General features: G+C 35.6%; 1 protein-coding gene across 3 annotated transcripts in view; it reads left to right on the forward strand.

Annotated features, from left to right (window-relative positions):
- RNF169 (ring finger protein 169) overlaps window positions 1-23,827 on the forward strand; it is an 80,344-nt gene that overhangs the window by 24,883 nt on the left and 31,634 nt on the right. For all 3 annotated transcript variants that reach the window (XR_005082980.2, XM_037148649.2, XM_037148647.2), the window contains exon 2: window positions 8,866-8,939. Coding sequence is in view for 2 of the 3 variants with exons in the window: in XM_037148649.2 (XP_037004544.2) it covers window positions 8,866-8,939 (74 nt within the window). In the remaining variant the exon portion in view is untranslated. The remainder of the gene's footprint in view (window positions 1-8,865; window positions 8,940-23,827) is intronic.

Consider the following 23,827-nt stretch of genomic DNA (forward strand, 5'->3'; position numbering starts at 1 on the left):
GGGCTGTGACATTTTGATTTGATTAGTTCTTTACCAAAGGATAGTCATAAAACACAGTGCAAGTTAATGAATGTAGTAGTCATCTGGGGTGTTAATTATGGTACTTAAGGAAGCAGCCTTAAAATTTGCTGTTAATATTTTATTAGCTTTTAACTTTTTCTCTGTGTATTTCACCTTGTTTTCAGGTAAACAGTTTTTTAAGTATATTTTATTGATTATGCTATTACAGTTTTCCCAATTTATCCCTCCTCTGCCCTGCACCCCTCAACCCTCCAGCATTCCCCCTCCTTAGTTCATGTCCATGGGTTGTACATATAAGTTCTTTGAGTTGTTTCCTATACCATTCTTAATCTCCCCCCATCTATTTTATGCCTACCAATTATGCTTCTTATTCCCTATACCTTTCCCCACCTTTCTTCCCCTCTCTCTCCCCCCACTGAAAACCTTCTATGTGATGTCCATTTCTCTGATTCTGTTCCTGTTCCTGTTCCCGTTGTTTGCTTAGTTTTTGTTTTTTGGTTTTTTTTTAGGTTTAGTTGTTGATAGCTGTGGGTTTATTGTCATTTTACCGTTCATAGTTTTTGATCTTCTATTTCTTAGATAAGTCTCTTTAACATTTCATATATTAAGGGCTTGGTGATGCTGAACTCCTTTAACTTGACCTTATCTGAGAAGCACTTTATCTGCCTTTCCATTGTAAATGATAGCTTGCTGGGTAGAGTAATCTTGGATATAAGTCCTTGCCTTTCATGACTTCAAATACTTCTTTTTTAAAAAAATATTTATTTATTTATTTATTTATTTATTTATTTATTTATTTATTTATTTATCTTTAGAGGGGAAGGAGAGAGGGAGAGAAACATCAATGTATGGTTGCCTCTAGTGTGTCCCCTGCTGGGAACTGGCCTGCAGGGAACTGGCTTGCAACCCAGGCATGTGCCCTGACTGGGAATTGAACCACAATCCTCTGGTTCACAGACCTGCGCTCAATCCACTGAGCTACCAGTCAGGGCTTCAAATACTTCTTTCCAGCCCCTTCCTGCCTGTAAGGTTTCTTTTGAGAAATCAGCTGATAGTATTATGGGTACTCCTTTGTAGGTAGCTGTCTCCTTTTTTCTTGCTGCTTTTAAGATTCTCTATCTTTAATCTTGGGTAATGTAATTATGATGTGCTTTGATGTGTGCTTCCTTGGGTCCAACTTATTTGGGACTCTCTGAGCTTCCTGAAAGTCTATTTCCTTTGCCACATTGGGTAAGTTTTCCTTCATTATTTGTTCAAATAAGTTTTCAACTTCTTGCTCTTGTTCTTCACCTTCTGGCACCCCTATGATTCAGATGTTGGAACATTTAAAGTTGTCCCAGAGGTTTCTAATCCTGTCCTTGTTTTTTTGTTTTTTTTTTTTTAAATTCTTGTTTCTTCATTCTGTACTGGTTGGATGTTTATTTCTTTCTTCTGGTCCAAATCATTGGTTTGAGTCCTGGTATCCTTCCCTTCACTGTTGGTTCCCTGTATATTTTGCTTTATTTCACTTTTGGTAGCCTTCATTTGTTCCTCCATTTTGCAACCATAGTCAACCATTTCTGAGGATCCTGATTACCAGTGTTTTGAACTGTGCATCAGATAGGTTGGCTATCTCCTCATCACTTAGCTCTTGTTCTAGGATTTTGATCTGTCCTTTCATTTGGGCTATATTTCTTTGTCTTAGTAAAGAAATACCACACCTGGTATGTTGTAGGGGGCGGGGCCTTAAGTATTCACCAGGGTGGGGCAACCCTCTTTGCTGCATTGTGGGGCTGTCAGTCCAGGTGAATGTTTCTTCAGCTCCTCAGTTGTCAGAGTACCATGCAGTTTTCTGGCACGTCTGGTTGTTTATTGTTTTTAGATTGGTTGTTATTCTCCTTTTGGTTGTGCAAGGAAGTGAAGGCTTTCTACCTATGCCTTCGTCTTGGCTGGAAGCTTCTCAGGTAAACTTTTATATCACCTACTGTAAATTGTTACTTGTCTTGGGTTGAGTGGGTCAATGAGCAATTGTACTAGTTTAAGACACTTGGTATTTGGCAGTCATCCATACTCTTGGAGAGTTAGGAGTAAACCAAAAAATATTAGATAAAATAGTTCGGTTTTAAAACACATTTGGTTCTAAATGTGTTTGGTTTTACATTAGTTTGATTTTAGAACACATTTGTGGTTCACTCTCTATATCTCTACATTCCTACTTCTGGTATGCTTCATTTAACATTAGACTATCTCGTTTTGCATATTGCATTTGACAGTGGTGGTTTGGAAGTTTAGTGAGTAGTATAGCAGTCACCTTGAGATTAACATGGATAACGGCCTCTTGTTTCCTGTGTATCTCTGCACTTACATATGTTTTGCTACCTCTTGGTGTTCTATGCAGCCCCTGGGTGTTTAGTTTTATACCTCTTGGATGCCTATAGTTGTTTTACTCACATATGTTTTTCTTTCCTTAGTAAGATGATAAGTTTCTTTAGGACTTGGACCACTCATGTTCTACCTTTATTCTATATCTTTCTTGACTTTCTTAAAGGAATTTTCTCTATTTTTTTTCTTCTTCACTGCCCATTCTCTCCTTAGTAATGGTTTGTGCTTTCATGATGAGAATCTTGTATTCTCCACTGCTTACAAAGAATGTAGATTTTGCTTCTGGCTATGATGGAACAGATTGAAGCAGACCAAAACTAGTGCTAAGAATAACTAGAAAAGCCTGATTCTGAAAAAAAAATCTATATGAAGACATTGGTAAGTTGCCAAGGCAGCCAGGACTTGAGACATTTGTAGATTCCTGGCAAAGGGAGAATACAGCTATTAAGAGGCAGAAAAGCCAGCAGAGCTTTTTTTTCATGGAGCCAGAAATAAAAAAAAAAAATGTAATTCAGGGCTGCCAAGGCAACTAGAACTTGAGAGGCCAGATACCAGAAAGAAAGAAGATGCACATCCCTCCCACCTGCCTTTTCTCCTGAGACATTGGCTGATTCTTAAACTGTGTAGAGTGAAAGGCTAAGAGCCTTCACAGAAAGCTACTGAAAAGCAAAGCACTTTTTTAGCATTTCTTCAGTGTTGAAGAGAAAAATGTCCAGACCTTCTAAGGTAGACTTGGTAAACACCCCTAGAATCTCAGTTGGACCCTTGAAGGGCTATAAACTAGAGTAGAATGAGCTTTACGAGCTTTATGAGCTTTATAGGGATTGCAGCCTGCCTTGAACCAGCTCATGTCCTGCCTGTCAGAGAACATGGTGAATTCTCTGTAGGAATATAATACCATCCACAGCCTCTACATTTTTCATACACAATGACTGATTTTCTTACAAAAATTACCAGGTAAACCAAGAAACCACTCCAGGAATAAAAACAGACAGCATAGAAATATATACATGGTATCCCAGTTATCTGATAAGTTATTTAGTCAGTCTCTAGTTGAAGGATATTTAGGTTGTTTCCAGTCTTAAGTATTGAGTGATTTGCAGAAACATTCTTATATCTACATCATATATATATATATATATATATATATATATATATATATGATATTTATCTTTTAGATAAAGGATGTACTTTATCATACTTTTTGATCTTTGTCTACCTGATACATAAAAGCATTTTGGTTTAAAAGGTTTTAATATCTTGAAATATGAGTGAAACTGAACAGATGTTAATGTGTTTATATCATCTAAATTTCTCTTAACTGCCTGTTCATGTGCTTTGCCCATCGTTATATGGGGTCATTGGGCTTTAAAAATATTATTAAAGAGGTAGTAAGATTTAGTAAGAACACAGATCCGAGAGCCAGAATGCGTGGGTTTAAATCATAGCTTGTTCACTTACAGCAGTGTAGCCTTAGGCAATTTAAAGGTTCTGTGCCTGTTTCCTCTTTCGTATACTGGGGATAATAGTATCTCCACATTGGGTCATTATGAAGATTAAATGAGTTAATAAATATACAGTCCTTAGAAATGGGCTTGGCATAGTGGGCTACATAACTGCCAGCTGTCATAATGCTGCTGGTGGTGGTGACAGAGGTGGAAATCAGCCAAGGATTTTTTTTTACTTGTCCAAAGGCAAATAGCTAGTAAGTGGCAGTATTCAATAAGGGTCTAGGTCTTGGGACTCTTAAGTCCAAAATTGATTTTCATTCTGCTGCACTGATAAGTTGAACCTATAGAGTGAGAAACTCAAACATAGCCATGTACCAAGGGATGATTATCTTTGGATTTGAGAGTTGTTAGGGTTGTATTTTCCCAGTGAAGTTCAGTGAGGTTCATTTTCTAATTTTGTATTGCATGTGGATGCTTTGACAATGAATGACCCTTCATTCCTGAGGGTTTGATGCAGTTAGCAATATGTTTATTTTGTAGTTTGTTTCTATTAATAACCAGTCACCACATCCCAGAGAAAATCCTTTTTAGGAAGGACCTTTAAGGAAATATAGCTGCTCCTATAATTTACATTAGACTGAATGTAATAGCTTATAGGTCACTAGCCACAGGTGTGTGTCATTCTTAAGGCATCAATCATGTTGTTAGAGTTTCTTTTCCTGTCCAGGGGTGTCAAACTAATTTTCATTAGGGGCCATAGCCTCACAGTTTGGCCTTCAAAGGGCCAAATGTAATTTCAACTCTTGAACAGTTAAGGAGTAGTTACATTTATACAGCCCTAAAATTATTTTGGCCCTTTGAAGGCAACTGAAAGGCTGATGTGGCCCCCGGTGAAAATGAGTTTGACACATCTGTGTTAAACATAGTAGTAGTCAGAGGAGAGACTTCAAGAAAGTACTTAAACTACTGGATTCATTTACAAATACAAAAATAATCAGTATCTCAGTACCATCTGAAGTAGCTGCTAGCATTTCTTTTCTGTGAGGTGAAGGAAGGGTGAGTGGTTGTTTCTAACACTTGAAAATCCCCTTAGAAGCTGGTGGAGGGATTGGTGAGTTTGAGACTAACTCCTCTGGACTAAGGAGTAAGGAGGGTGGTATTACCTTTTCTGGTCCTTTTGGCATTTTTTTTTTGCTCTGCCTATTATTATTTTTAAAGAATTTGGGTTTTTTTAGAGCAATTTTAGTTTCATAATGAAACTGAAAGGTACAGTGTTCTCATATATATCCCCTGCTCCCATACACACATAGCCTCCCCCTTTATCAGTATCAGAATGGTGGATTTGTTATCAAGAATGAACCTACAATGATATAAAGACCCAACGTCCATAGTTTGTATTAGGATTCACTCTTGGCAGTATACATTCTGTGGATTTTGACAAATGTACAGTGATATATATTCATCATTATAATAATATATAAAGTATTTCAGTGCCCTAAGAATCCTCTGTATGCTGCCTACCCACCTCACCCCTGGCAGTATTTGGTGAATGTAAATTGGTGCTCTTCCCTACCCCTACCGTTTTTTTGTTGTTTCCCTCTCAAATAATTCAGGGTCTAGTAAGGTTTCAGTCAGTATGTGGAGTATCTGTTTGGCCTTGACCTTTGAGATTTCTTAACGAGTATTTCAAAGTGAATTTAGCTTTTCATATGTGTGTCAAAGGAGTTGGTTCATTATCTTTCTTTCTTATAAATTGTACTTGCAAATAAATTAGACCAAACCACAATTTCTTTATCTCATTAACACCAGAGTCGGTTTTATAGTTATAGACCCTATGGCATGCCACTCTGCTGGCTGAAATGGTTTACAAAGTGTTTTCACTCTCATTCGATACTCATGATAGTCTGTCATGATAGGTATTCTGATTTACAGAAGAAGTTGAGATTGACTTATTCAAGGCTCTGGAAGCTTCAAAGTTGGGAATTGGGCTTTTAACTTTGTATTATTTATTCTATATAATGATGTCAAGCTCCTTGGACATTTTGTTCTAAATGCTAGCAAGAGCTATTTTAGAGAAAGCAAATTTTTTAACAGTAAGTAAAAATTAACATTATTTTTACCAGGCTATCATTAAAATATTTTTGGTTTCTTGTGTTGGATAGTAGACTTATTTATTTATAAGCCTGAATAAGATTATGCTCCTTATGTTGCTTCCCAAATAAAAATAAAGCTTTTGAATTTTTAAAAGTAGATATGAGAAGAATCTTATGCTTTGTACCAAAAGAAACTATGATAGAATTTGTTATTCTATCTTGGCCCAAGGAAGGGCCAAAATATTTAGTGATTGAAACAGTATTTACTTTCCAAATATGATACAAAATGAAGAAGCCATGAAAGAGAAGTTTAATATAACTAAATAAAAATAACCACTGTAAGCAAAGTCAAGTCAAATGGTAGACTAGGAAGAGTATCGCTATTTATTTGTGCAGCATGTGACTAATTTTTCTTATATAGAGAGAGCTTTAGGAAATCAAAAAGAAAAAGTTAACTGTGAGAGTAAAGGAAATTCATATACATTTCATGTCAAAGGAAATGTGACTCAAAAATGAAAAGTACGCAGTTTCACTCCTAATAATATATAAAGTTTTACTTATTAGACTGGTAAGGCTAACAAGTTTTAATGTTGATTGTGTTGGAAAAGGTGTGGGGAAATGGCACTTTCATTTATTGCTTGGTGGGACTATAAATCAATACCTGCTTCATGAAAGAAAGGCAGTTTGGTACTGTCTGTCAGAATTACAAAAACTCATAGTCTTTGACCTCTGCAATATGACTGCAGCAATTTAATCTATGGGTGTACTTGCAGGCATGTATGATCATTTTGTATAGCATTGTTTTAATACTCTGGAGGTTTAAACTCACCTTAATATCTGTTATTTTGATTCTTCTCTTTATTCTTATTATTAATTTGTCTTCTCCCTTTTTTTTTCTTCACCAGTTTTACCAGAGGTTGGTTTATTGGTATTTCATAGTAAAAAATAGAATCAGCCAGAGTTGTTAGTTTTAATCAGCAGAAATCTACTCTGGCAAACTTAAGCAGAAAAAATTTTTATCAAGAAAGAAGATTGGGAAAACCAGAATAATCAGTCAAGTAGCCAAAAAACATGACTTGGAAAATAACACCTAAGATCCGAGAACAAAGTGTCTAAAATATGAATTCTTTGAAATTTTTTGAAACTTCTTAGTTACCTAGTATATTTTTAATTTTTTTGTTTACTTTCAGGACTATATAATTTTGTTCATTGGGTACATACATATATATGTAAATATGTATTGTCAAGTTTGTTAATTTTATTCAATTTTTAAATTTTTTAGTAACTTTTGGTCTGATTTAAATTATGGTATATCAGATTTTCTGTCTCTATGTATCTGACTGTCTATTTACAGAGAGAGGGACAGAGAGGGAGGAAGAGGGAGAGAAACAAACATATTGATGTGTGAGAGATACGTGGGTTGGTTGCCTCACTTGCCCGCAACTGGAGACCTGGTTTGCAACCCAGGCATGCACCCCAACTGGGAATTGAACCGGTGACCCTTCCGTTCACAGGCCAGTGCTCAGTCCACTGAGCCACAACAGTCAGGGCTCCCCTCCTCTTTTTAGTTACTGTTTTCTTCATCTTCATTAGGTATGCTGTTTCTAAGTTATCTTCCACTCTTCTCAGGTGTACTGAGAGTCTTTCTAAAATAGTTGAAACAACCAAAAGACAACAGTTAACTTTTTGAGGAAGATGCTTTTCTACAACAAGTATTTATCAACCTCAATGGGATGTAGAGTTATTAGTATATCAAAATAAGTACTGTTTCAATCACTAAATATCCATAGGGGTATACAGAAGTGTCATGTACATTTAAGGAGGTAGAAGTGTGTACTTTCCCCCTCCTTTTTGATGGCATTTAGGATTTATCTTTTATTCCTGTTCTTACCTTGATTTTTATCATCTATTTATATAGTCAACATGTATTGTGTACCTCCTGTGGGCCTGGATATCTCAGATTCAGAATTTTAACTGAGAAAAGCATAAATATTTTAAAATATGACATATATATTGCAAGTAGGGTTGAGAGATACAGTGCTTTAGAAGGACAGTTATGCTCAGTCTCGGAGAACCTTGAAATGACACGTTGAAGAGTTTTGACTTTATTCTATAGGCAGATAAAAACCACTGAAGGCTTTTTGAAGATAAAAAATCAGACTATATATGGAAAATATTTAGATTGTGTGCAGGAAAATACTCTGATGGCAATGTTGAAAAAGAAATACCAGAGAAATATAGTATGATGAATACAACTTCAGCTCATTTAAAATGCTACTTGATAACATTGAACTAAGAGATTTAAATATAGTTTTTCCATAAGGTCTTTTAATATGTCACCCTATCAGTGAGGCCCTTCCAGAACACTCTATATAAAATTATCTTTTTCTTCCACTTTACATTTATTTTTCTCCATGGCACTTAGTACCACCAGCTGTATTATATACACACACTTACTTGTTTGTTGTCTGTTTCCCTTCACAACATGTAAACCCCATGAGAGCAAGGATTTTATTTGTTCACTGCTTCTCCCCAGTACTTAGAACTATGCCTGGTTTATACCCTTTAATAATTATTTGTTAAATGAATGAATGACTATTCCAATTAAGATGATCACAATTTTTTTAAGTATTTATTTATTTTAGATAGAGGAGAAGGGATGGAGAAAGAGAGTGAGAGAAACATCAATGTCTGGTTGCTTCTTGCACGCTTTCTCCTGGGAACCTGGCCTGCAACCCAGGCATGTGCCCTGGCTGGGAATCGAACCAGCAGCCCTTTGGTTCACAGGCCAGTGCTCATTCGTTAAGTCACACCAGCCAGGGCAAGATGATCACAATTTTTAAAGTAGTTCATAATGTGGATAATAGTAGGGCAAGGTATTGGTTGGTTTGTTCCTAGAAAGTCCTATTAAAAAGCATCTTCTTTTTCCTTTCTTTCAGAGTTTATATTCAGAACACCAATCAAATTAAGTAAGCCTGGGGAACTTCGTGAAGAGTATGAAAGCCTCAGAAAGGTATAGTATACATATTAGCATGCTATTCATTATCTTTCCAGTTTCTTTTTTGTTTGTTTGTTTCATCTGTTTTTCCATTTATTTTCTCAAAGTAAAATGAAATAATGGCATTAAAGAATGCTTAGTAGAAGTTCTGATTTACCTAGGAGTTTTTAAACTTTATAATGCAGAGCCTGTCTTTCTCCACACTGCCTTACACCAGCATAGTTAGCTGGCAGCTGTAATGGAAGAAGAGTAAACCTTAACTAAGAGCTCCTTTTAAGCTGTCATTTCAAAGGTAGAAGTATAGCTCATATTGCCTGTTACATACCTGCTGCACTAACTTACTAGTCACCAAGAGAGGTATTCTCGGCATTTAAATGTTAGTTAAAAGCTAATATTCAAGCTTTAATAATAATAGCTTGTATTATTTTTCCTTTTCTTGCAAGGTTATTCTAATTACATGTAACTGGTATTATCTTTTGTTTTCACTCTGTTAAGTACTCCAGAAGAACTATAAATTCAGCCAGGAAGGGGGTAATGGAATAATTTCCTAGAGAACATTTACCCTTGAAATTGCTTTTACCTGTGTCTACATCACCTCATTTTGGATGTTTTCAAGCTAATTGCCTGGAAATCACTTAGAGAATTAAGACTTCAAAAAGGCTGGTGGTAACAAGGATGTTACAAGACTTCTGACATCCTTTCCGGCCCTCTTCCTCCATCACCATCTCTTACCCACCTCATAAATGACTAGATAATCATTCTACATGTGGGTTTTTACTATTTTATAAAGTAGTCTACTTGATCAGAATCAGACATCTTCATAAAACAGATGAGACAGTAATATTTTTTGCAGCATTTTATATTGAATGAAAAATATCAGTATTAACAAGGTCATGTTAAGCAGAAGAGATGATAGAAAACTCTGCATTCTTTGACCCTTTTTAAAATGAAGGTGTCATATACTGAGGTGGGTGCTTATGTTCCTTTTATATGGTGTTGTGAGATTTTTTTGTTTGTTTTTTTAAAAAATCACTTACAAAGCTTTTTTTCTACATAGTAAGAAATTATTCTCAGGGATCACATCAAAAAACACAGATTCCTTTTAAATAAAATTCCAGAATACGCAGAAAATTCTAGATACTTAGTTCTAATGTACCTTTTCAAAAACTTGGAGAATATGGACATTTTAAAGCTGTCAGCTTGAAGATACAGAGAAAACAAGGACTTGGAGGTAGAAAAAGGATTTAAAGCAGAAGGCATCATAAGAGGAGAGATTTTTGTAAGTCTTGGGACAGAGAGGAAACCTTGGGAACTATGCTTTTGTTCCTGTTAGGAGGGAGGAGCAGGAAGGTGGTTTTAAAAGGGACTGATAGCATCATGTTGTTGAGGGAAACTAAGACAGTCTCATCATGTATAAAGTGGATTGTGTTTGAAAAACACGAACATTTATCATTTGGGTTAAAAAAAATTAGCTATAGGTTCTTCTCCCCCACTTCAAGTATCCAAGTTATCCTACATTTATTGTATAACCTGTTGAATGGAAATTCGAGTCATAAAATCAAAAGTCACTAATGGCACATTCATATAATGGAATACTATTCAGCAATAAAAAAGTGAATCATTCCCCCAGTTGGTGTAGCTCAGTGGACTGAGTGTGGGCTGCAAACCACAGGGACATTGGTTCAATTCCCAGTCAGGGCACATGCCTGGGATGCAGGCCAGGTCTCCATGGGGGCCACATGAGAGGCAACCACACACTGATGTTTCTTTCCCTCTCTTCCCCTCTCTCTAAAAATAAGTAAATAAAACCTTTTTTAAAAAGTAAAAAAAAAAAAAAAAGGATCACTGATACATGCTATCAGAAGGATAAACCCCAAAAAGATGCTAAGTGAAAGAAGCCTGGTATAAGAGACCATGTATTATATAATTCCATTTATAGAAAGTGTTCAGAATAGACATGTATAGACGAATAAAAGATTTATGGTTGATTGGAGTAGAGGGTAGGAATGTGAATTAACAATAAATAGGTATGAATGATTTTATTACAGTGGGAAGAAATTCTAAAATGGATTTATGTTGTGTTCCACAACTTGGTAAATTTACTAAAAGTCATTAAATTACACACTTGAAATGGATGAGTTAATATAATATGTTAAATATACCTCAATGAAGTTGTAAAAAAATTTTAAAGGCACTAGACAATTTTACAGAGAACTTGATAGAGAAAAAGATGTCTCAATGCATATTTTCTGAAGCAAAATAAATAGGTAATTATCTGGATGAATCTCTAGTGGAGGAAGGTCTTTAAAAGTTGATACTGAGCAAGGGATGGTAAGTGGAAATTAACTCTACAAAGCTCATCATTGCTAATTTGATGTATAACTTACTACTAGTATACTTTTTATTTAGTATACTTTATTATTTTGTTGAAGTGGCAGTAAAAACCTCTATAAGGGCTATAAAAATTTAACAAGAGATTTTATTCCTCTAAATCTGGTTCTTTTAAAAGATGTTTACTTAATATTCATAGATAATCCTACTCATGGGGTAGTGTTATGCTTCCTGAGGTTACTAAGAATTCCTAAATTTTATGATTCTGTGAATAGTTTTATATTTCTAAGTATGTTTAAAATTTTCTTCCTGCCATATGTTATAGTTGTCTTTTTTAAATAAGAAAAATAATGCAAGAATATGTACAACAGGCCCTGGCTGGTGTAGCTCAGTGGATTGAGCACAGGCCTGTGAACCACACAGTCGTGGTTCGATTCCCAGTCAGGGCACATTCCTGGGTTGCAGGCCAGTTCCCAGCAGGGGACTCATGAGAGGCAACCATACATTGATATTTCTCTCCTTCCCTCCTTCCCTTCCCCTCCCCTCTAAAGATAAATAAATAAAATCTTTAAAAAATTTAAAAAAAGAATATGTACAACAAATGTAGAAGTTTCTTTTTTTCCTTATTTCCCACTCTTTCCCAGAGGTAACTATTGTCAAAAGCTTAGCTTATATCCTAGATCCTTTATCTGCTTACATATGTGCACACACACATACACGTGCAGGAATGCTTTCGTCTTTTTTTTAGTATAAATGAGATCATGGTGTGTATTCATTTATTCATCGTATCCCTGTTGTGTTCCAGGTATTAGGCAGTCAGTGCTGAATAAGATACCCAAGGTCCTTCCCTCAAGGAGATTTCTATTCTAGTGGAGAAGACAGACAGTAAATAAGCAAACACATATGAGGGGACCCCCCCAAAAAACAATTATCTTCTGGAGGGTTGGTCCATTATAGGATAGGCTTCCTCCATTAGGTGAGTGTTCTAGGAACTCCTATGTATCACTGTATGAGCTGGTATTGTGACAGGTTATATTTGGCTTTGGTGAATTTTTTTGAAAAATCTTTCAATGTGTTTGCCCATTTCATGATGGGTGATTTACAAGTGCACTTGCCCACCACACTGCGCTGAGTGTTTAGCAGTTTTTGACCAAAAAATGGCATATGTGCCCCACCCTCTCTATTCACCTGATCTGGCCCCAAATGACTCTTTATTTCCCTGGATGAAAAAAGTCCTCAAAGGCATCAAAATAGATGAGTTAAAAACTGTTTTAAGCAGTGGAAAAAATGTCTCGATAGCTGTACTGCATCAAATGGCAGTACTTTGAAAGTGACTGAAGTTTAAATATGTAAAGAATAAACATTTTAAATAAATAAATTGTTTTGGGGGTTCCTCCCTCGTACTTTAAAATATATATTACTAAAGCAGAATAAGATGAATTAAGGGGAGTGGAAGGGAAATAAGGAGCCACAAATATACTGTTTTAGGTAAGGGTAGTCAGGGAAGGTCTTTCAGGGAAAACACCATTTAAGTTGCAAGCTGAGAGAAGTGAGAGAGCAAACCAAGTAGAGGTGCAAGGAAGGAGCATTCTAGACAAAGGGAGAAGCAAATGCAAAGGCTCTGAGACAGAAACAAGTTTGGCTTGTTTAAGAAACAGTGTGGCTGGAGCTGTGTGTGCAAGTGGTGAGTGGATGGATGGTATGGATGAGGATTTGGTAGGAAATGAGATGGGAGAGAGAGAAGGGCCAGATCAAAGAAGGACCACTTGACCCAGTAAGGAGCCTAAATTTGTTTAAAATGTGATGGGAAGCTAGTAATATGATCTGGCTTATACTTTTAAAAGGTCTCTGGTTGCTGGTGGGAAATAAGCTGTAATGGGCCTACAAGTTAGGAATTGTATTTACTGTAAATAGTAGAGACTCCAAAATAATGACTCAAATAAATTAGGAGTTTTGTTTTTCACAAGTAACAAAAAAATGAAGGTAGGCATTCCAGGACTGATATTGCAGCTCCATGACATTAGGGATTCGTGTTCCTTTTCTCTTGCTGTTCGGACAGCTTCAAGTGTGCCTGTCTCATTGTGGTGTAAGTTAACTGGTCCTTCTCTAGCATCACATCCAGACAGAAGGCAGAAAAGCACATGTCAGATGAATTGGGTCCTTTCAAAGAGCTTTTTCCAAAGCCCTACTCAGTGACTTCACTTTTATTTTATATTCCAGTGTCACAGACTTTCTGTAGCTGCCAGAGAGGCTCGGAAGCCTAGTGTTTTAGCCGGGTACGTTAACTTCCTAAGTGAAATTGGTATTCTCTCATTTAGGAAGGAGAGAGTGGATATTGGGTAGGCACCTAGCAGTTTCTGCTTCATGGATCAAGGATGGAAATCAGAGAAATTAGGACACTTTTGGAATAGGCAATGTGTTGGATTTAACCAGGGTTAGGGTTTTGCCAGAAGTATGTTGGAGGGAGAGATGTAGTGGACTTCAAGGTATATGCAAGGAAGTGCTTATAGTTTGGGATCGTGGTTATTTAAGGAAGGAGTTGAGAACATGAGGTCCATGATGGACAGTGAAAGAGTTGCATAGTCAATGGACTTGAAGTTTTAATGGTGATAAAGAATTGTAAAAGTAGGGCTACTAGTACAGAAATACAGCTGGAAATGGGAGAGGCTGTAAAGTGAGATTGGCGGGTTTAGTTATTGGGGATGGCAAGGTTAAGGGTATGATCATGGGAGTAGAAAACTGATGTAGGATAGAAGAAAAGATTTACTTATAAGGAAATATAACTAGAAGGAACTGAGAGTATACTGATATTGAAATTGTCAGAAACAATCATTGAAGTAGTTGAAGAGAAACTCAGATGATAAGTTTCTCTGTGAATTAGGGGACTTGACAGAGGGATAGGGAGGTGACTGCCATAAAGAGGGGTCTTGGGTGTGTCAGGCTGCAGATACCTGAAAGAAGCTAGGACTTTTTAGGAATAATACCCATTCTATAATTTGCTTTTTTTTTTTCCACTAACAGTATGATATTTTTGTATGGAGGAGAGCTTTCATATACTTTTTAATCTTGAATGATATTTTGTAGTATGGATGAGGTATAATTTACCTAACCTTCCCATTATCAGTGGTCATTTAAATTGTTTCCCTTTTCTCCCAATTTAAAAGAGATGCTGCAGTGAACACACACGAACATATGTGAGCAAATACGTCCTTTAGTTTAGATTCCTAGAAGTGAAAGTGCAGATTTAAAGGGTATATACACTTTGTATTTTGGTGGATACCAACACATTACCTTTAAAGACTTTTTCAGCTTACTTTCTCACCAACAGTAAAAGAGAGTCCCTTGTTTTTCCAGATCCTTGCTCTACACCATTATCATTATTTTTAATATTTTCCTAATCTGCTGGATAAAATGATATCTCATTGTTTTAATTTATATTTCCTGATTACTAGACAGAAGAACATCTTAGCTTACTGCCCATTTATAACCTTTAGATCAGGGGTGTCAAACTCACTTTCACTGGGGTCACATTAGCTTTGCGGTTGCCTTCAAGAGGGCAAATGTAACTTAAGGACTGCATAAATGTAACTGCTCCTTAACAGTTAAGTGAGAGCTTGGTGCTGCCGCCAGGTAGAAACAAGGTACCGGGCAGGATGAAACAAGGTGAAGGCCGGATTCGGCCCGTGGGCCTGTGTGTGCCACCTGTGCTTTAGATGGCCACTTGTATTTTTTCTTGTTTATAACCTTTAGATGTGAAAACCAGTTCCATCTTTTGGATATTTGTGATACTGACTGCTTAATGACATGTTTTAGTTGCTTTTCTGTACTTTTATAGATGTAGTGTATTAAAAAGAAGTTTTCTGACATCTTGTGGCATTTTAAGTACAAGTAGAATATTAGCATGTGCTTGGTCCTCCATCTTGCTACATCGTTTGAGGAATTATTCATTATTTTTAAGAAAAAAATTATAAATATATATTTATTGATTCCGAACCAGGGCGGGCGGTGAGGGAGGGAGGAAGGGAAAGAAACATTGATCAATTGCCTCCTGCACGAACTTTAATTGGTATGTGCCCTGACCAGGAATGGAACCCATGACTTTTCAGTCTTTGGGAGGATGCTCCAACCAACTGTGCCAAGGAATTATTTCTTTAAAAAGTATAGGTGAGCCCTGGCTGGTGTAGCTCAGTGGAACCAGACAATCGTGGTTCGATTCCCAGTCAGGGCACATCCCTGGGTTGCAGACCAGTTCCCTGCAGGCCAGTTCCCAGCAGGGGACGCACAAAAGGCAACCATACATTGATGTTTCTCTCCCTCTCTCTTTCCCTTCCCCTCTAAAGATTAAAAAAAAAAAAAAAGTATATGTGTATATGTATATATTTATATAGATAGATAAATATATACATATACACACATTCTCATTATATTCTTGTCTGTAGTAGATACGTTTAAGTAAAAAATATTTTCAGGGAGAAATTATTTCAAATGATTTTTATTTCTCCATTCTCTAAGAGATTGTTAGTTATTTTTGTCTTTTGAAATAACTGATTCATCTTTAAGTTCTCTTCATTTGTTGGATTAGGCTTCTTATTCACACCATTATTTCTTCTGCTTATAACAGTTTGTTAAGTGCTTTGACCACCATGGTTAAATAATAATTGCTTTATGTTGGCACTGGGAAGCATATGATCCAGCATGCTCCTTTGTCTTTGAATCACTGGACTCTGGAGGGATGAAGGTAGGGAAAAAAACAGTCTTTGCTTCTAGACTGCTTATCTCCCTGGTTTCTGTAGTGGGAAAGATGAACTGCTTTCGATAATTCTGTGGATCACATGAGTGGTTTAGGCTTTCTCTGAATTGGTATACTGACCTATCCATTTTCTTTATTCTCCCTCCCCACTGGTTTGTTTTTGAGGAGTATTTTCATTCCATAGCTGGCTAAATTATTCAAGTAGTAAGCATGCAGTTCTCAGTCCTTAGCCAGAGTGCAGAGTAATCAGACATGGTCATTGTATTACTGAAGTGAATAATGTCTCTATAAGATGGACATTAACTCTTGTAAAGGAATATATTTAAAGGTAAGTAAACTTTTAGGATCTAATTATCTTTGAACTAGTATGTCTTTAAAGTCCCTTTTTTTATATTTCTGCCATAAACTGTAAAATATAATGTACTTTATTAAAACTTGAGCATTTCACTGAAATTTGTCTGGCTGTGTAAAGACTCATGAGCTGAATGTTGAGTTGGCCTTAATCCTGACCCCTCCTCCTCCTTTTTAAAAAATTTACTTATTTTAAAAGAAGTTTATATTTACCTGGTAAGCCTAAAATACGTTCTGTTACACTGCAGAAGCAGCAGGTTATTTGCTTGTTTAAAATATTTTTTCCTATTAGATTGTAAAGTTTTTAAAGACGGATCTATTTGTGTAGTCTCTGACAAAAAGATCTCCGCTGCATCTCATAGATCTTGCACATAAGGTAGTCATCAAATGCTGATTGAACTGAACTATTGATTATATAGTTTCAGAGCCACTTCTTTTAAGAGAAATGACTTGTGTAAGGCTGTATAGCTGGATCAGGATAGAAATAGTGGTATTTTAAGATTTTTGGAGTTCTTTTTGCTACTTTTTTCCTTCTTCCTCTGAAATGTTATATAATCCTTGAAGAAATGCTTACTTTTGGCATGTGCTGAAATGCTTCTCTCTGGAACCAGAAAATAGATCATGAATCTCCTACATCTTTAAGAGCAGGTAAGCTATATAGTACTAAGATGGAAAAACTCAAAAGAATAAGTTTTAATTTTGACTGCATGAGAAAAGAACAGTTATTTTATAGGATGCTCAAAATCTAAAAATGTTAGATATTATTGTTTTCTCCTTTTGCTACTTACAACTACCCAGACAAGGAAAAACAACTTTATCAAGTAATCTGCTTTTCAATGAAAATAACACATTTGGGAAATTAAAAGCATGATCAAATTTAATTAGAATAATAGATTATTCAGGCTCTTTATACAGTGTACTATCTTTCTTTGTCTCTTTTATTTATGAGAGGAGAGAATCAGTAATTATAAGATTATTGTATTAGTATAACAGCTTTTATGATTTACAAAATAGTTTAAAATCATTTCAGTGCTAGTTGAAAGCAGAACTAGAGAATTTTGTAGAAGCAGTCACAGCTCTTCTCTCTCTAGTACAGAAGAAAATATTGTGTTAAAACATTTGATTAGTGAGGATTTTAGTAAATTAAAATAACTATTTTTCCTGTTTATTTTTCTGCTTACTTTTGTAAGCAAATTGTAAAATTTTGTGAAAGAAAAAAAGTTTAGATTATAAAAAATTTTTGACTTTAACCATTTTAAGTGTGAAATTCAGGAACTTTAAGTACATTCACAATGCCATGCAACCATCACTGCTATCTTTTTCCAAAAGTTTTTGATGATGTCAAACAGAAATTCTGTACCCTTATCAATATCTCCCCATTCCACTATCCCTCCAGCCCGTTAACCTTTAATCTACTTTTTATTTCTATAAATTTGTCTATTCTAGATATGTAAGTGAAATCATACAAAATATGTCCTTTTGTGTTTGGCTTATTTCACTTTTGAGAAATTGTCAAATTGTTTTCCATGGCAGCTGCACCATTTTACATTCCTGCCAGCAATGTATGAGGATGCCAATTTCTCCACATTCTTGCTGGTACTTGTTAATTTTTCTTTCTTTTTTAAAATAATCATCACATGGGTAGCTCATAGTTTTATTTGTATTTCCCTTATGAACAATGATGGTGAGCATCTTTTCATGTGCTATTAAATAGTCCTTGTATTTCTTCTTCAAAAAAATGCAACCTCTCACAACAATGCCAACCGGTACCCTGATACAGATGGGTTCCTAGAACACTCACTTAGCAGGGGAAGCCTGTACTACAGTGGGCCTGCCTTCCAGAAGATAATTCCATTTTTTTGGTTCCCCCTTGTATATTCTGTATACAAGTTTTGTATCAGGTAATATGCTTTGCTCCCAGTCTGGGTCAGTCTTTTGATTCTTTTGGAACCTTTTGAAGAGAAGTTTTTAACTTTCAAAACTACAGTTCATAAATTTTTTCCTAAGAATTCTTTGCCCAGCTCAATATAACAGAGATTTTCTCCTATGTTTTACTCTGGGAGTTTTATGGTTTTAGGCTTTACATTTAGGTTTATGATTCATTCTAATTTAATTCTTACATAGGGTGTGGAGGACAAATCCAAGTTCTTTTTTGTAAATATGGATGTCCCAGTTGTTATAGCACCATTTGTTGAAAGACTGCTTTTTCCATTGATTTTCTTTGTACCTTTGTTTATTTTTTAAGGTTTTATTTATTTATTTTTAGAGAGAGAGGAAGGGAGGGAGAAAGAGAGGGAGAGAGACATCAATGTGTGGTTGCCTCTCACATACCCCCAACCAGGGATCTAGCCTGCAACTCAGGTATGTGCCCTGACTGGGAATTGAACTGGCAACCATTTGGTTTGCAGCCTGTGTTCAATCCACTGAGCTACACCAGCCAGGGCTGCACCTTTGTTTAAAATCAGTTATCCATATAAGTGGATTTATTTCTAGGCTCTATATTCTATCTGTTTCATTGATCTGTTTGTTTTTACACCAGTACCATGCTGTTTTGACTATTTGTAGGGTTAACCCTCTAACTTAGTTCTCCTTTTTCAAAGTTATTTTGGAAAGCAGTCTTGGTTCTCTGTATATTCATCTGAATTTTTGTATTGATTTGTCAATTTCTACAAAAAAGCCCACTGGGATTTTGAGGAATTGCATTGAATCTATAGATCAATTTGTGGAGAATTGACATCTCAATAATATTGTCTTCAGATCCATCAACATGGTATATCCTATTTATTAGGTCTCCTGTAATGTCATCAATGTTTTGTGATTTTCAGTTTTTTATCTTTTGTCAGATTTATTGTATTTCACATTTTGATGTTACTATAAATGACATTTAAAATATTTAATTTCTAATTGTTCATACAAGAATATAAAAATGCAACTGATTTTTGTATTTTGATATTCCATCCTACAGGCCTGCTGAACTTATTTAATAGTTCTAGTAGCTTTTTATAGGTTCTAGTGGATTTTCTATAGGGATTATGTTGTCTGCGAATTATGAGTGTTATTTTTGGAGGACTTCACTACCAGATTTCAAGACTTTTATATAAGATGGTATGGTAGTGGCACAGAAAAAGACATATAAATCAACAGACTAGACTATAGTCCTAAAATAGACCCACACATGTATAGTTAATTAATGTTCACAAAGGCACAAAAATAATTCAATGGCAAAAGAGTACTTTTTTCAACAATGGTGCTGGAACAAACTGAATATCCTATGAATAGGTAAAATCTTAGTCTCTGTAACAGTATACAAAAATTAATTCAAAATGGATTAATAGACTAAATGTAAAAGTTATAGCTATGCAGAAGAAAACATAGAAGAAAAAGATTTTGCCCCAGAGGTAGGCAAAGATTTTCTAGACAGGAACACAAAATATCCTAATAACAGAAGAAAACAATTTATATATTGGATTTTATCAAAGTTTTTTATGAAGGAAATAAAAAGGCAAAGCAAAGGCTGGGAGAACATATTCTCAAAATGTATATCTAACAATGGACTTGTATCCAGAATTTATAAAGAACTCTTGCACACAATAATATGATTTAAAAAATAGGATACAATGTTTGAACATACTTCATAAAAATGTGCTATTAAGCACATGGAAAGATGCTCAACAAGATTAGCCAGCAGGGAAATACTTACCACCTGACATACTCTGGAGTGGTGAAAATGAAAAGGCCAACAATTGCAGTTGTGAAAATGAATGTGAGAAAGTGAATCACCTAGAACTCTCATGCATTGCTAGTAACAGTAAGCAGGCATACCTCGTTTTATTACACTGTGCTTCATTGTGCTTCACAGATGTTGCATTTTAAAAAAGATAGAAGGCAAGACTCCACCAGCAAAAAACATTACAACTCTCTTTTTTGTGGTGGTCCTGATACTCATTTTATTGTGGTTGGTGGGCTAGAATCAAACCCGTGATATCTGTGAGGTGTGCCAGTAAAATGGTACAACCACAATCAGAAACATTTTGGCAGTTGCTTTATAAATTTAAACATGTACTTACTATGATCCAACAATTCCACTTGTAGATATTTAGCCAAGCAAAGTAAAAACATCTGTCCTTAAAAAACATGAATGTTCACAGCAGCTTTATTCATAATAGCTCAAAACTAAATACAGCCCACATGTCCAGCACTTGAATGGATAAACAAATTGTGGTACATTTATGCAATGGAATATATAACTCATCTGTAAAAGGAATGTCTTAATAAACAGTATTGTGGATAAATCTCAAAAAAAGTATGCTGAGTGAAGGAAGCCTGACTCTAAGGAGTATGTGCTCTATGATTTTACAGTGGGCAAAACTAATCTGTAGTCATAGTCTTCAGATTAGGGGTTGCTTAGGACTGATAGGGGAGATTGATTGCTAGTGGGCTTGAAGGGGCTTTGTTGGGTGGTAAAAATGTTCTCTATCTTGACTAGGGAGAGGGTTACGTGGACATACGTACATATGTCTAATTTTACTGAGCTATATATGACTACATTCCATAAGTGTTCATTTTATCGTATGTAGATTATGACTTAACATAGTTGATTTAAAAAACATTAATTCTGAGTGGATTGTAGATGTAAATGTGAATGGTCAAATAATAAGCTCTTTAAAGATAATGTGGGAGAATTTCTTAAATAGGATGTGAAAGCTCTAATGTTAAACTACATTAAAACCTAGAACTTCTTGTCTTCCTTTAGAAGATAGTACTAAAAGAATGAAAAAGGCAAGCTACTGTGTGAGAGGGAAAAACATGCATGTACACTCACATATATATTTTATATATATATATATATTTCAAAAGTAGTCCCCCCTTATTTGGGGGGGAGATATTCTAAGACTCCCAGCAGATGCTTCAAGCTGCAGATAGTACTGAACCCTGTAAATACTATGCTTTTCCCTGTACATGCACACCTATGAAAAAGTTTAATTTATAAATTGGGCACAGTAAGATATTAACAATAACTAATAATAAAATAGAACAGTTATAACAAAAAACAAGCATTACTTGAATACAGGCACTGTGATACCATGATAGTCAATCTGATAACCAACATGGCTACCAAATGACTAACTGGTGGGGATACACCTGGATTTACTAGACAGAGGGGCCATTCGCATCCTGGGGTAGGAGTGGAATAGGAAGGTACAGGATTGCCTCGTGCTACTTAGAACGGCACAAAACTTAAAAATTATGAATTGTTTTTTTCTGGAATTTTCCATTTAATATTTTGAGACCATTGTTGACTGACTGTAGGTAACCGAAACTGCAGAAAGTGAAACCACAGATAAGGGGGGACTACTTACTTATATGTATGTATATCTTTTTCTTGAAAATTGCCTCATATTTAAAAAAGTATAAATAGCTTATACAAATTACTATGGTATAAAACCCCAACTATCTAAAAGAAAAAAGGGTAACTGTGAATAGGCATTTCATAAAAGAGGATTTCCAAATAGTAAATATGTGAAAATCTGCTCTATACCTTTAGAAGAGGATTGCAAATTGAAGTCATAATGCAGTACCAATATATACTTACTGGAATGTCTGAAACAGACAAGTAGACTGAGAGCAGCTCAGATTGTCTCCCAATCTAGTAGCTAGTCATTCTGCTAGATTGGGAGGTGGGAGTATGATTTGTACCAGTTTGGAAAACTGGAGCAGTGCAGCCATACCTTGTGACTAAGTAGTTTCTCTTCTAGAATATATCCCACAGAACAGAATGTGTACCAGGATACATATTCAAAAATGTTCCTAGCAGTTTATGTGTAAATAGCCAAGAACTAGTAATCACTCAGATATCCATTAGCAATAGAATGGTTAAATTGTTTTGTATTCAAACAGTAGAATACTATAAAACGATGGAAAAGAACAAACTATATGCACCTATGTGGATGAATCTCACAACTAGAATATTCACTGAACGAAGACAGATTTTATGCAGATATAAGATTTTTTTAGACAAAAAAATCTGTCTTATTTTAAGACAGATATAAGATTTCAATTATGTGAAATTCAGAAATAGGTCCAATAGATGTTGGAAGCTGGGACTGTGATTACTTTTGGGTGAGGAGTTAGGTACAAGGGGTACGATTTCTTGGCCTGGGTAGTGGTTATGTGGATATATTTATTTTATGTAATTTACCATGTCTTACATTTATTATTTGTATACTTTTCTGTGTATAATGCTTTGATTTTTTAAAAAAAAAGTTTGTTTTTAAAAATTAAGGCAAAGTAAAAATATTTTCAGGAAAATTTTCATGGTACTCTTGGTAGTATGACTAATTATGAGATTAATGTACAGAAGTCAACAGTTTTTCTGTAGTAATTACACCTGAAAAAAGGAAGCAACACAAATCATTCCACTTACAGTAGTAGGCTGCTTCACTTTGGTACAATTTGGAATCTCCTTGTTCAGGGGCCAACTGCTTGCTACTTGCTTTTAGCTCTAGGACTTCTCTGTTGTTGGAGTTGCAGTACCTACCATGGGAATTTACTCAAGTTGTACAAACTAACGTGAGAGGCATTTAACACCATGAAGAGCAAACTTTGGTCACTGAGAGGTGTAGGAGTCAATAGAGATATGATTCCCCTTTTCTCACTTCAGACTGTCTTTGAGATGCATTTTATAGAGTTTCTTATCTTGTCCTCTGTAGGCAATGACTGGACCAGTGTTCATACATAAAAGCCTTCTTCTGAGACTCTGCTCAGCTCCCTACCCCCATACCAAAGAATTATCAGCCCAAAATGTCAGTAATGCTGAGGTCGAGACACCCTGAACCCAATGGTTTGCTATAAAATTCAATCCCTGTGACTTCGGGAAATAACCACTGAGTGTTAATTTTTATGTATATAAAATAATAATGATAGATACAAACAGAGCCCTTAAGGATTAAATAAGGTAAACTCTATAAACTTAATGCCTAGAACATAGAAGAGTTTAATAAACAGCAGCTATTGATCTTTCCTACTCAAATTTGCATGCTACTCTCAGAGGCATATTCCTTGAGTATAAAAATTCTTTCCCAGAGACCAAGTTCTCAAGTCCTTATAAAAGTGGGGGAAAAAAACCCAAAACAAAAAACTTCTACAGAACGCAGCACAGAGAAAACAATAACATGATTCATGTGAAGATTTATTTATTTTTAAATATATTTTATTGATTATGCCATTATAGTTGTCCCATTTTCTCCCCTTCATTCCCACCATCCTGCACACCCTCTCCCACCCACATTCCCCCCCTTTACCCCCTTTAGTTCATGTCCATGTGTCATACTTATAAGTTCTTTAGCGTCTACATTTCCCACACTATTCTCACCCTCCCCCTGTGTATTTTCTACCTACCATCTATGCTACTTATTCTCTGTACCTTTCCCCACTCTCCTCCTTCTACTCCACTGTGGATAACCCTCCATGT

This window comes from Artibeus jamaicensis, unplaced genomic scaffold (assembly GCF_021234435.1).
Source record: "Artibeus jamaicensis isolate MK-2021 breed Jamaican fruit bat unplaced genomic scaffold, CSHL_Jam_final contig_64, whole genome shotgun sequence".
NCBI lineage: Eukaryota > Metazoa > Chordata > Mammalia > Chiroptera > Phyllostomidae > Artibeus > Artibeus jamaicensis.